We start from the raw sequence: 14,650 nt of genomic DNA on the forward strand, positions 1-14,650 counted from the left end.
TGTTTTATCCACTGTCATGATATTGCTCCTGACAAAGGAACGTCAGAGAAGTCTAACAGCAGGCCCACAATCATGAATTCACCATGTTGCCCACCATCCTGAAGTAGCTGGCCTGACAGAAGATGAAATGGCCTCTTGAAGACAGTTACTGCACCAATTAGATGGCAGCAGCACGGAGGGATAAGCAGGGTTCTCAAGAAGGTGGTATATGCTCTGAATCAGCAACCAATATATGGTACCATTTCTCCCATAGCAAAGACCCACAGGTCCAGGAGCCAAGGAGTGGAAAAAGGAATAGTTCCACTCACCATCACCCCAAGTGACCCACTAGGAAATCTTTTCCTTTGTTTCCTTCCTTAAATTCTGCTGGCCTAGTTTTGTTTCCCTGATAAGGGAACAAAGGCACCTGCCAGGAGCTAACAAACATTCCATTGATCTGGAAGCTCAGATTTCCTCCTGGCCACTTTGGGCTTCTGATGCCCTCAAGTCAACAAGCCAAGAAAGAAATAACAGTGTTAGGAGGAGTGATTGATCCAGATTGCCCTGGGGAAATCGGATTGAGTCCAAGAGATCTTTAGGGTGTCTTCTGGTGCCGTGATGTCCTATGATTGAAGTCAGTAGGAAATGACAGCCTAATTCAGGCGGGATGACAAAGGGAACAGACTCTTCAGGAATGAAGGTGTGGGTCACTCCTCCAGGAAGAGCACAGACCTGCTTCAGTGCTCATGAGGGTACAGGAAATACAGAATGGATAGGAGAGGAAGGTAGCTATAAACCAGCCAAGGTCACATGACCAGTTGCAGAAACAAGATGACAAGTGCTTGACACACTTTAAGTATGTTTGCACAGATATTAGTACTTTCTTTCAATTTATCATGTAATGTAACATCAATTAAAAGACTGCCAGTGATTATGTTCACTTTTGCGATACTAAAAGGGACATTGCTACCTATTTCAAAATGTAAAATGTATTCGCCGTTGTGTGAGGGAAGAGTTGTCTACCTTGTTAAGCATAATTATGACCTGGTTAAACACATGCCTTAGCTATTGTACACGGGATAGTTATGTCAGGCATAATTATGTCATGGTTATTGTTTTCACTTGGAAATTAAACATGACTTAAGGATATATGATTGTGTCAAGTTGACAAGGGGTGGACTTGGGATGGCTGTTCTTGGTTGTCATCTTGACTCCGTCTGGAATTAACTAAAATCCAAATGGCTGGGTTTACCTGTAAGGAATTTTTTCTTTCTTTTTTGAGACAGGGTTTCTCTGTAATAATCCTGGCTGTCCTGGAACTTGTTTTGTAGACCAGGCTAGTGTCAAACTCAACCTGCCTCTGTGTCCCAAATGCAGGGATTAAAGGCATGTGTCTGCCACCACTGTCCAGCCTCTTTTGTCTTTTTACTGACTGAAGTTTTCAAACACAAGTCAGCTATGGCGAAGTCTGCCTGAAGTCCCAGCTGCCAAGGCAAGCAGGTCTTGGTTCAAGGCCAGCCTGCCTACACTTATGATTTCTCAGACAAGCATGGTGATCTGTTCCCTAAGCACTTGTCCCTCCCTTGCAGCTGGGGCAGAGCCCATCTCTTGTTCTCAGCTTAGAACCAGCAGCTGTTTGCCAGCGGAAGGAGCAGGTGGCACTGCCAGGGCTGACTGCTACAAACCAGCATCTCCCAAGATGATCTTCATGCTCCACGAACCTGAAGAGAGTTGAACATTTTCCTCCTTTGAAGGAAAAGAAGCTTCTTCCCTTTGTGCCTATCAGGCAACTGCCTCATTGCCTCAGGAGCATCCTCCAGTTTCCAGAACCCCTATTTTCTCTCTTTCAGTTTTTTTGAGACAGGGTTTATCTTTGTGTAGCCCCTGCTGTCCTGGAACTCATTCTGTAGACCAGGCTGGCCTAGAACCCAGATATCCACCTCCCTCTGCCTCCCAAGTGCTATTAAAGGCATGCGCCTCTACTACCCAGCAGAACCCCTATTCTCATTCTTGGAGCTGAATTCCACCTCCCACTTGGACCCATCCGCCTGGCCTCATCCAGAGATCACACAGACACACGCATACAGGTGTTGCTAAAGGAAACTTTAATAGGGCATGGCTGATTCTTCTTTGAGGTCAAAGAGGAAGGGCATCGTATCTGTAAGAGAGTTAGGAGGAGCTTGCATCCTTGGCCTGCTCTCTCCCGGGTCTGCTATGCTGTCCCACAGAGCTCAAGGCTTCAATGCTACCACTTCTGAAGCCTTTCTGCTTGCTATGGAAGAGTCGTCTCTGCACAGAACCCCTTGTACTTCTTACCCAGCTCGTATGTGATTTCCCAGCATGCTGGACTGCCGGCAGCGCCAGCTACAACCATGGCCTCCCAACCTACTGCTTAGTTCAACTCTTGTGGGAGGTCTCAGAGGATCTCAACCACTCCTAGTCTCCCTGCTTCCTACAGATGTCTCTAGAGTGGGAGCCTGGCAGGCACATCTAGCCTAGGGTCTAGGCCTCAGGTCCCCCACCCTTGGACCCACCCATGGCAAGGCTTCACACCTGGCTGGCTCATGCACTGTTGGATACTTTCCAGCCGTGTGAAAGCCAAGGTTCGGGTCTCCTCCGCAAAGCGGCGGTGTCCCTCCTCAGTCAACTTCCAGAGGCAGGATCGAGGCCGTGTGTGGGCCTCACACTGCATACTGACCGGCACTTTCTCAAAGCTGTCTCGGAAACAGAGATTGTGACGGATCGTGTTCTTCCAGCCTTCTGGAGCTGTCCGGAAAAAGGGGAAGTGCCTTCTGTGGACAGGGAGGAAAAGTAGGAAGGGTGTGGGTCCTCTGAAAAATTCTAGGCCTTGTTCTCCCCCAGGGCCAGGAGCCTCAGAACTTCCTAGCAGGGTGAAGCGGGGCAGGCTGGTCTGGAGCCCTTTGCTGGCAGAACCACAATCCCGGAATCGCTTATGACCCACCTTTTGTTTTTTTTGGTCTTTTTGAGAGAGTCTTAATGTAGCTCAGATTGACACTGGACCCTCTGGGTAGCTGAGGATGACCATAAACTCCTGGTCCGCCTCCTACCTCTACCTCCTAAGTGCTGGGATTACAGGCCTGTGTCACCATGTGCCACCTTGCTCGGCTGAGAACTTTCTCCTCCTAAACCCACTTTACTGTCCCCAACCCCAGGTTCGTTTTTGCCCCTCCCTCAAGGGTTGAGGATTTTGATAGCAAACCATGAGAGAACCAACATGCTGAGTTCTCTGCCTAAAATCAGGGAAGGCCTCTCCCAATACTCACTCAGATATGAATATCAAAGCTGAATGTTAGTCAGTTGTGGTATCGCACCTTTAATCCCAGCATTTAGGAGGCAGAGGCAAGTGGATCTCTGGTTTTGAGGCCAACTTGGTTTACATAGGACAGTCAGGGCTACACAGAGAAACACTGTCACTCAGGAGACAGGTAAGTAGATCTCCGAGTTCAAGTCTACTCTAGTCTATATCATGAGATCCTGGTCAATCAGAGCTACAAAGTTATCTCAAAAATGAGGCCATAATTTCAACTTCAACTATCATGCACATGTGCGCGCACGCACGCGCGTGCATGTGCACACACACACACATGCACGCACGCACGCGTGTGCATGTGCACATACACTAAATGCAAATCCTCAGTGAGGCTTTCTTGACCCCAGAGGGTACAGGGTTCTGTGCCAGTCAGGACAGTCTAAGGGGCAGTAGGTGGAAGATGTTGTTGGGAATATAGGGTTTTATTCTGGCTAATCTTTGGAGGCAGTGGGAGAAGCTGCAGTCTGGCCCAGGTGGACTGATATCCGGGGGAAGGCTGAGTTTTAAGAGGCGGAAGGGGGTAGGCATGCATTTGCCTGGGAAAGAAAACCAGGATGATACATATATGCTCAAGCCTAGATGGGGAAACTGAGTCAGCAGCCCATGGCCAGGTTGGAAATTATTAGACCCTGACCCTCCCGCTTTCCCTCCTCACAGGCTTCCTGGGCACATACCGAATGAAGCTGTAGATCTGCTGTACGTTGATGCCACAGGGGGCACTGTTTCTGAGTGCCAGGGCAATTAGATGGAAGTAATTGAGAGGGGGACGGAACCAGAGCCTCCCCTCTGGGCTGATAGCTTGTCCAAGCCTTCTGCGACTCTGGAGGGGGGCCCTTGTGGGAAGGGATGGGAGAGCCACAGAGGAGCTGTCATCCTGGTCCTTGGCCTCCTCCTCTTCTGTAAGCTAGAGGGGCACAGAGTAGGATCTGGTCCTGACTCCTTGGCCTCTGCTCCAGGATACAGTGGCAGATGAGGGAGCAGTCTAGCATCCACCATCTGGGCTTCTCCCCAACCCAAGAGCACAGAGCAGTTCTCAAGGTGTTCATTTTTTACTGGCCCTCAGACACCCAACTGCTGATGCCTCGACCCTGTGCCCACTCATCCGTACCTCCTCCCAGGTGCTAGGAGAAGAGACAGTGTGCTTCTGCTTCTTCTTCTGCTTGTGAGGAGGTGATGGCTGGCTGGCAGACGGCAGCTGCAGCTGTGCCCCTGAAGCCTCGGAGCAGCTGGCTTCTTCCTCCTTCAAGACCCTTTTAGGTCTCCTGACCTCCAGCTTGCCGGGGGGATACACAATGTTTGGGTTCACCCACATCCACAGATTGGGCTTAATGTCTGGACCTGTGCAGAGGGAAAAGGGACTTACCATAGCTCACTGGCTTTGGAGAGATAACCCCAGCTCAGGGAAACAAAACCACGTCCAGAGAGCTCACTACCTACCATCTTTATCAGGGTTGGGTATTTTTTCCAAAGGCAATGTTGGTGGTTTAACTATTTGGAGTCTGTATTTGGCAACTGGCAAAGAAAGAGAAAGAGAGTCAAGACATAGAATTTTCACTGTTACCCCACAATCTGGGGACTTGAAAGTTTCTGGGGGCGCTGTGGGCTAGCCAAGGTTGTATGAAGCTATAGAGACTAGTAGTCCCTTCACCTCCCACCTTCAAAGTTTCTGCATTTTTCTCTCACTCTGCATACACTATCCCTGAACAACCTCATACACACCTATGGATGTGTTATCATTCATAAATCCAGGGCTCCCAAATCTACCTACATACCAGACTTCTCTGCCAGTCTCTAAAGTAGAGCTGTGGACTGGGTGTTGTTACTTGAGCTATTTTGTTTTGTTTTGTTTGTTTTTCGAAACAAGGTTTCTCTGTAGCTTTGGTGGCTGACCTGGAACTAGCTCTTGTAGACCAGGCTGGCCTCGAACTCACAGAGATCCGCCTCCCAAGTGCTGGGATTAAAGGCGTGCGCCACCACCGCACGGCCTTGAGCTATTGACAAGTACTTCAAACTCAGTATCTCCCCTCTTTCCTACTCTTCTCTCCCCTTTTTGCTCCTTTCCTCCTGACATGGGGTCCTGTTATAAGCCACAGGCTGGCCTCAAAGTCTTCGTCCCCCTGCCCGAGTCTCCCAGGATTACAGGCATACTACTATGGCCAACTTCAAGCTTAACATATCTAAAATTAAATGACATTTTCTTGGGCTGTCAAGATAGTTTATCAGGTCATGTTTGGAACAAAACCTATCCCCTAGCCCTGCCCACAAGTGTTATTCTATACCCCTACTTTATTAAAGTGTGACTTACAACTTCATATGGGAAGGCAGACTGAAAGTGGAGGTCACAGACAGTTGGGGTCCGGTCTGTAGGTAGACTTGAGAGCCCTGGATTTATAGATGGTGACTTACAGTCTCTGCATAGGCAAATAATACTCCAAAATAAACTCCTTGGCTGAGGCAGGGCAGTGGTGGCACATGCATTTAATCCCAGCACTTGGGAGGCAGAGGCCAAGTGATCTCTCTGAGTTCAAGGCCAGCCTGGTCTAAAGAGTAAGTTCCAGGACAGCCGGGGCTGTACAGAGAAACCTTGTCTCAACACACACACACACACACACACACACACACACACACCGCCACCCCCAACAAAAAAAAGAGTTGGTTCAGGGTTGGAGAGATGGTTCAGTGGTTAAGAGCACTGGCTGTTCTTCCAAAAGACCTGGGTTCGATTCTCAGCACCTACATGGCAGCTCACAACTGTCTCTAACCTTCACACAGACATACATGCAGGCAAAACACCAATGCACATAAAATAAAATTTAAAAAGACCTTTTATTTTAAAAAAAAGTATAGAGTTGATTCTCCTCTTCCTACCACGTGTGTTCTGGTGAGCAAACTCAGGTCATCTGGCATGATAGCTTTCACCTGCTAAGTCATCTCGTCTACCTTTCTTGTTTTTATTGTGGGTGGCGCGTGTGGAGTGTACAGCATGTGTATGTTTGGACACCTGTATATGTATGTGTGTATGTGGGAGATGTGGAACACGTACAAGTGCACTGGAGGTCCATGTACCTGTCTGTGTGTGAATGTATGTTGTAGAGCTGTGTCTGGGAGAACACGAGTCTGTACGGGGTGTGTGTGCATGCCCCTGCATGCGTGCATGTGGAGGCCAGGATTCCAATGACTTCCTCTATCAGGCTCCACCTGATATTAAAAAAAAGCAATAAGTTAATTAGTTTGTGGGGCACATGTGTCATGGTGCTTGCACATCATAAGACAATTTGAAGGGGCTGGTTCTCTTTCCACTATATGGGACTCAGGTGGCAGGCGTCAGGCTGCCCCTTGTTCTTGTTTCTCACTGAACCAGAAGTTCCCCCTTTTGGGTTAAGCTGGCTGACTGATGAGCTCATGAGATACACCTGACTCCACTCCTAAACGCTAGGATACAGGCACAAACACCGATGTCTAGCTTTTGAGGCAGGTGTTGGGGATTTAAACTCAGAACCTCACATACAGAGTTACATGCTCTTAGCCACTGAACCATCTCCCTGGCCCCTTGTTTTTGTTACAGAAAACAAAGACTCAGGGTTGAGGTTGTAGTTCATCAGTGAAGCCCTTATCTGAGATGCACAAGCCTGGGTTCAATCTCCAACACCACAAAATAAGATTTTTTTTTTTGGTTGTTTGAGACAGGGTTTCTCTGTGTAACAGCTCTGGCTGTTTTTGGAACCAGCTCTTGTAGATCAGGCTGGCCTCAAACTCAAGGAGATTCTCCCGCCTCTGCCTCCTGAGTGCTGGGATTAAAGGCAAACGCCACCACTGCCCAGCGACAAAATATTTTTTTAAAGATTGTTTTGAGATGGGGTCTCATTAAGACATCCTAGCTGGCCTATAACTTGCTATATAGACCAGGCTGGCCTTGAACTCACAGACCTGTCTGTCTGTGACTTTCAAGTGTAATACTACATTCACTTAAGCATTTTAAATGCTTAAGGTTTTCTTGTCATCATTCCTCAGTTAGTATTCAACTGATATATTTGGATTGTTTTGTGTTAAAATATTTGATTTCGCTAGTGTAGTGGTGCATGCCTTTGATCCCAGCACTTGGGAGACTGAGACAGGTGGATTTCTGTGAGTTCAAAGTCAGCCTGGTTTATTTTATATAGTGAATTCCAGGTCAGCCAGAGAGACATAGTGAGACCCGGACTTGAAAAAAAAAAATCAAAACAAGGGGCTGGAGAGATGGCTCAGTGGTTAAGAGCATTGCCTGCTCTTCCAAAGGTCCTGAATTCAATTCCCAGCAACCACATGGTGGCTCACAACCATCTGTAATGAGGTCTGGTGTCCTCTTCTGGCCTGCAGACATATACACAGACAGAATATTGTATACATAATAAATAAATAAATATAAAAAAATCAAAACAAGCAAAACAAAGAATATTTGATTTAAAAATACTCCATAGAGTTTTGTTTTGAGGTTAGGATGGAATTTCAACTACTGAAGTGGCACAGAAATAGATTTCTGCCATTTTGTTCTACATTTAGGGAAAGCATTCACAGTACGATTAAAAGATTAAAATATCAGTCAACTCTGAAAACTGTTGAAGATACTCTACGTAAATTCTGTAGTATCAAAGATTCGACCAAAATTTAATTTTCTATGTAAAAATAAGCATATTTGAGACTGGAGAGATTGCTCAGTGGTTAAGAGCACTCACTGACTATTCTTCCAGAGGACTGGGGTTCAATTCCAAAGAGGGCAACTCACAACTGTCTGTTACTCTAGTCCCAGGGGATCTGACACCTACACACCAACACATAAAATACATTTAAAAAAAGCACATTTATCTCATTTGTATGTAAATCTGTTTGTATTTTTAATAACGGAAAAATTATGTGGCTTTTTTTGCGATTATTCATTCATCGATAGCGATTCTGTATTGATCGCTTATCAACCGCTATGAGCGCCAAAGGGACTCAAACCCGGGTCCTCTGGCACAAGAGCATTAGGCGCCCTTAGCCGCTGAGTCACCGCTCAAGCTGCTAAATTATGTGTGTTTTAAAGAACCGTTTTAAAATAAGTTTCCCACAGATTTATTATCAGCACATGTTTGATTTGCATGCCAACTTTACAAACCTATATAGTTGGCTTTGTTAGAGACAGGGTCTCTATGTAGCTCTGACTGCCCTGGAACTCTGGATGTGGACTAGAGATTTGCCTCTACCTGTGCTTACGTACCTAAATACTTAGGATCCCATAAAAATGTCTTAGGTGAGGCTGGGCGTGACCATAGCTTATTTTATGTGTATGAGTGCCTGCATGTATATACGCGCACCACATGCACACTTGGTGGTGTCCAGGGAGGCCTGAAGAGGGTGTCCCCTCACTTGGAGTTATAGATGGTTGTGACATTGTAGATGCAAGAGCAGTGAGCACTCTTAAAAGCTAAGCCATCTTTTCAGGCCCTGAAACTTTTAAAACTTTTCTCACCTGGCATCCCTTTTGACCCTAGACTTTGTTTGTTTGTGTGTTTGTTTGAGACAGGGTTTAACAACCCTAGCTGTCCTGGAACTCACTCTGTAGACCAGGCTGGCCTCCTGAGTCCTGGGATTAAAGGTATATGCCACCACATCATTAGGTTATTGTTTGAAAGGAGACAATGTGCTTACTGGACAACTCAGTAATTAGAAAGGGTACTCTCATTTCCTTTCCTTGCTAATGTTCCTAACAACTTTGGGTCAGGTCGGTGAGGGTACACACGTGTAATCCCAGCACTTGAGAGTCTGAGGTGCAAGGATTACATCTGGAATGCAAAACATCATACAGCAACGTTGTGCGATATTAGAACCTACGTGATGGTTCAGCGAGTCAAAGAGCTTGCTGCCTGGCTTGCCAGCTTGAGTTTAGACTCTGAGACCCACATAATAGGATGAATGAACTGACCCCCACAGCAAGGGCTGATGTTCACACATGCACTAACAGCAGCGTGCAAGCACACATGTGCACTAACAGCAGTGTGCAAGCTCACATACATACACATACAGAAATAAATGTTTAAAATGTAACATAAAAAAATATGGAATCACTTGGGAGGCAGAGGTAGGTCGGCCTGGTCTACAGAGTGAGTTCCAGGACAGGCTCCGAACAACACAGAGAAACCCTGTCTTGAAAAACCAAAAGTAGGGCTGGAGAGATGGCTCAGAGGTTAAGAGCACTGACTGACTGCTCTTCCAGAGGTCCTGAGTTCAATTCCCAGCAACCACATGGTGGCTCACAACCATCTGTAACGAGGTCTGGTGCCCTCTTCTGGCCTGCAGGCATACACGCAGACAGAATATTGTATACATAATAAATAAAAAATTATAAAAAAAAATTTAAAAAAAAAAGAAAAACCAAAAGTAAATAAATAAATAGTAAATGTCAAGTATACTGAAGCAAGGAATGGTGGTGCATGCCTACATGTGGTGAGGGCCAGAGGATCCAGGCCAGAGTTAGCAACACACCTATTTCAAGTGGCTTTGTAAGTGGAAAATGTAACTTAGTGATTTAAAAAATAAAACATTTATTTATTTACTTACTCATCTATTTCTTTTATGTGTGTGTGGGGTGGGGGTGGGGGTCAAGGCCACTTTCTCACCTGAGTTCCAGGAATTAAACTCCTGGTTAAAACTCCTGCCCACCCCACCCATCCTTTTGAGACAGGGTTCTAATATGTAGCCTGGGATGCTCCAGAATTTGAGATTTTCTTACCTCAGCATCCACAAGTGTGTGCAACACTTTTTTTTTTTTTTTTAAGTCATGGTGTCCTGGAATTTACTATCTAGACCAGACCGGCCATGAACTCTTAGAGATTTGCCTACCTCTGCCTCCCAAGCGCTGGGATTAAAGGCATATGCCACCATGCCTAGCTCTTGAGACTTTTGACTTGCATGTATTAACTGTAAAAGGGCATGGGAGCTGGGTAGTAGTGGCACACGCCTTTAATCCCAAATCTCTGTGAGTTTGAGGCCTGGAACTCACTAGTTCCAGGACAGGCTCCAAAGCTACAGAGAAACCCTGTCTCAAAAAAACAAAAGAAAAAAAAAAAAAAGATCGTGGGAACCTGTGAATAGCAGCTTGCACCTGTACACCTGTAATCCCAGCACTGGGGAGACTGGGTGGGAGGATCTCAAGTTGGAGACCAGCCTGGGCTATCTATAGAACAGAACCAAACAAACCAAACAACGACATTTTGGTCTCAAAACAAACCAAAAACGACATTTTCACACACACACAATGTATTTGATCAGGTTTACCCCATTACCCTGTGTTGACCACCTCTATTCCTCCCTCCATTTCTTTTCTTTGGGGGGGCGGGGGCTGGTCTCAAGGCCAAGCAGCCCTTGAACTGTAAGCCAAGGACGACCTTGAGCTCCGGACCCTCCCACCTCTATCTCCCCACCTCAATTCTTGAAACAAATTCTCACCAGGGTTCCTGTGTAACACCACCACTGTTTGGTTCTTGGTTGTCTTCTGGGGAGGTTATCTCTTTTCCCTCAGTCTCTACACTGGAATGCCTCAAGGGTTCAGCCTTGCTCCAACTATTCTTACTCCTTGAATTCCAACCTTATACCAAAAATCTCAAAACTTGTGTCACCAATCCACCCCCTCCCCAGAAGCCCAGGCCCTGACATTTAATCACCTGCTCACTTGCTGTTCCTTCTTGGATAAATAAGACCAAGTCAGGGACCCAGCCAAGGCTACATGGTGAGACGCTGTCTCAAAACAAAACGCAAAACCTTCCCAGAAACAAAGACAAGGAAGGGCCTTGCACAAGCCACCTTTAGGATGATCTAAAATCGTTGGGCTCAATCACTCCTGTGCTACTGAGGCATATGGATGGCATTTAGATGTGGAAGTGGTGCTGGTGGATGTGACTAATGGGGAAAAGGTAGTATTAACCCAACGATTTTGCCAGGCAAGGCACAAAAAAGAACACTTTTAACACAAGAGTAATTACTTCAAACAATTGAACTTCAGGTCAGGTCCAAGGAGGAGGAAAAATTTAGAGAGAACATACTGGCCCACCCTCCCTTCGGCAATGTTAAATCTATTTGGTTCTAGGACAACACAAGTGGCGTGGCCCACAGGAAGAGCCCGGAGGTAGGTCAATGGTTAAGGCTTGAGGCAAAGCCGGGTGGTGGTGGCATGTCTTTAATCCCAGCACTTGGGAGGCAGAGGCAGGCGGATCTCTGTGAGTTCGAGGCCAGCCTGGTCTACAAGAGCTAGTTCCAGTACAGGTTCCAAACGATACAGTGAAACCCTGTCTCAAAAACAAACAAAGGGCCTCAAAACAAAAACAAATAGCAACAACCAAGCAAAAAAGGGGCAAGGATATTTTCCCAAAGAGAACTATGACTGTTTTATATCGAAAAATAAAGCCTTCAGTATGCCAAGTGAAGCCTAAAAGGAGAGAGAGAGAGAGAGAGAGAGAGAGAGAGAAAGAGAGAGAGAGAGAGAGATGCTGCCACCCACGAGCCCCTCCCCCACATCCCCACTCACGTTCCTGTATGTACTTGGGCAGGTGCGACGTGGTGAAGGACAAGAAACACTCATTGCTCATGTCCCAGTCCAGCAAGCCCGGCACTTGGCCATGGAGGCTGGCCCAGAAGTCCTGGTCCTGGAGTCTGGGGTCCACTTTAAAGGATAGAGGACTCGGGCCGGCGCCAGTGCGGAGGCTCGCCTGAGTGGAAGGTGCTTCCTCAAACACCTGGGGCAATTGAGCGGGTGGGAGCGGTCAGCCGAGCAGCCCCTCCAGACACTCCCAATTGCCCCAGGTTCCACCCGGAGCTCCTGATCACCAGGCTTTCCTCAGCCTGAGGACGCGGCTCAGCTGATAGTCTATCTAAGCAGTTGGAAGACCCTCACCGCCTAAAACCAGATTTCGTGCTACACACCTACAACCACACTCGGTAGAAAGCGCAAATTCAAGGCTACCTTAAGCTACTTTGAGGGTTAGTCTTTCGAGAAACGCTGGCTCAAGGGGCCGGGGGTCAAGGGTGAGTGGGTTAGCGAGGGGAGGGGGGTAGGAAGAGTTAAAATGCGGGGGCATGGAGGGGCAGGCTGAAGGTGCTAGACCAGCAGACCTTAAAGAAAAATAACAAAGCAGGGCGTGGCTACGGCAGACCTTTAATCGCAGTACTCAGAAGGCAGGCAGATCCCTGTGAGTTCTAGACCAACCTTGTCTACAGAGTGAGTTCCAGGACAGCCAGGGCTACACAGAGAAACCTTATCTAGAAAAAATAAATAAATAAATAAAACAAAAAAGAAACAAAAAAATGTATATTTCATAAAAGTTTTATACAGTTTATCTAAGATTGTAACCCTTGTAGGTGGTGGAGCTGAGATTAAATTACATAGCAATTTTATTTTTTAAATCTTTTTATGTTTTTTATTGATATTTATTGCGCTCTACATTTTTCTCTGCTCCCCTCCCTGCCTCTCCCCTCCTCCCTTCAGTCCTCCCCCAAGGTCCCCATGCTCCCAATTTTCTCATGAGATCTTGTCTTTTTTTTTTTTTTTTTTTTTTTTGGCTTTTCGAGATAGGGTTTCTCTGTAGCTTTGGAGCCTGTCCTGGAACTAGCTCTGTAGACCAGGCTGGCCTCGAACTCACAAAGATCCACCTGACTCTGCCTCCCGAGTGCTGGGATTAAAGGCGTGCGCCACCAACGCCCGGCAGTGGCGAGATCTTGTCTTTTTATACTTTCTACTTCCCATGTAGATTAGATCTATATAAGCTTCTCTTAGTGTCTGCATTGTTGTCTAAATTCTCTAGGATTGTGGTTTGTAGGCTGGTTTTCTTTGTTTTATGTTTAAAAACCACCTGTGAGTGAGTATATGTGATAATTGTCTTTCTGTGTCTGGGTTACCTCACTCAATAATGTTTTCTAGCTCCATCCATTTGCCTGCAAAATTCAAGTTGTCATTGTTTTTCTGCTGTGTAGTACTCCATTGTGTAATGTATCACATTTTCCTTATCCATTCTTCGGTCAAGGGGCATTCAGGTTGTTTCCAGGTTCTGGCTGTGACAAACAAAGCTGCTATGAACATAGTTGAGCACATGTCCTTGTGGCACGATTGAGCATCCTTTGGATATATACCCAAAAGTGGTATTACTGGGTCTTGAGGAAGGTTTTTTCCTAATTTTCTGAGAAATCTCCACACTGACATCCAAAGGAGTTGTACCAGCTTGCACTCCCACCAGCAATGCAGAAGTGTTCCCTTTTCCCCACAACCTCTCCAGCATAAGAGTTGTCATCAGGGTTTTTAATCTTGGCCATTCTTTCAGTTGTAAGATGGAATTTCAGAGTTGTTTTGATTTGCATTTCTCTGATGACTAAGGATATTGAATGTCTTTCAGCCATTTTAGATTCCTCTGTTGAGAGTTCCCTGTTTAGGTCTGTACTCCATTTTTTTTATTGGATTATATGTTCTTTTGATGTCCAATTTCTTGAGTTCTTTGTGTATTTTGGAGATCAGACCTCTGTCTGATGTGGGGTTAGTGAAGATCTTTTCCCATTCTGTAGGCTGTCGTTTTGTCTTGTTGACCATGTCCTTTGCTTTACAGAAGCTTTTCAGTTTCAGGAGGTCCCATTTATTAATTGTTTCTCTCAGTGTCTGTGATGCTGGGGTTATATTTAGGAAGTGGTTCCCTGTGCCAATGTGTTCAAGTGTACTTCCCACTTTCTCTTCTATAAGGTTTAGTGTGACTGGCTTTATGTTGAGGTCTTTGATCCATTTGTACTTGAGTTTTGTGCATGGTGATAGATATGGGTCTATTTTCATTCTTCTACATGTTGATATCCAGTTATGCCAGCACCACTTGTTAAATATGCTTTCTTTTTTCCATTTGATATTTTTTGCTTCCTTGTCAAAAATTAGGTGTTCAAAGATGTGTGGATTGATTCCATTGGTCCTCCTGTCTGTTCTTATGCCAGTACCAGGCTGTTTTCAGTACTGTAGCTCTGTAGTAGAGTTTGAAGCCAGGGATTGTGATGCCTCCAAAAGTTCTTTTATTGTACAGGATTGTTTTGGCTATCCTTGTTTTTTTGCTTTTCCATATGAAGTTGAATACCGTTCTTTCGAGGTCTTTGAAAAATTTTGCTAGGATTTTGATGAACATTGCGTTGAAAGCAATTTTTAGAATTTTGTTTTTAGTTTTAAATTTACAAAAAAAGTTACATGCTGTAGAAATTTCTTTGCATCCTTATTAACTTTTTATTCATTTAACCTTGCATCGATCCCCTCAGTCCATATGTATATATATACACATGTATACATACAGTTCTTCTCCTCAGTTTTTTGAA

General features: G+C 45.7%; 1 protein-coding gene across 1 annotated transcript; it reads right to left on the reverse strand.

Moving 5' to 3' along the window:
* Positions 1 to 2,067: 2,067 nt before the first annotated feature.
* Positions 2,068 to 12,329, reverse strand: Foxr1 (forkhead box R1). Its single transcript, XM_048417018.3, has 6 exons — positions 11,847 to 12,329; positions 4,748 to 4,822; positions 4,419 to 4,648; positions 3,985 to 4,214; positions 2,533 to 2,771; positions 2,068 to 2,137 (listed from the first exon to the last, which is right to left on the reverse strand). Exons 1-6 carry the CDS (start codon positions 11,905 to 11,907, stop codon positions 2,085 to 2,087), a joined length of 888 nt encoding a protein of 295 aa, XP_048272975.2. The 5' UTR covers positions 11,908 to 12,329; the 3' UTR covers positions 2,068 to 2,084.
* Positions 12,330 to 14,650: the final 2,321 nt, after the last annotated feature.

This window comes from Myodes glareolus, chromosome 4 (assembly GCF_982192425.1).
Source record: "Myodes glareolus chromosome 4, mMyoGla1.1, whole genome shotgun sequence".
Classification (NCBI taxonomy): Eukaryota; Metazoa; Chordata; class Mammalia; order Rodentia; family Cricetidae; genus Myodes; species Myodes glareolus.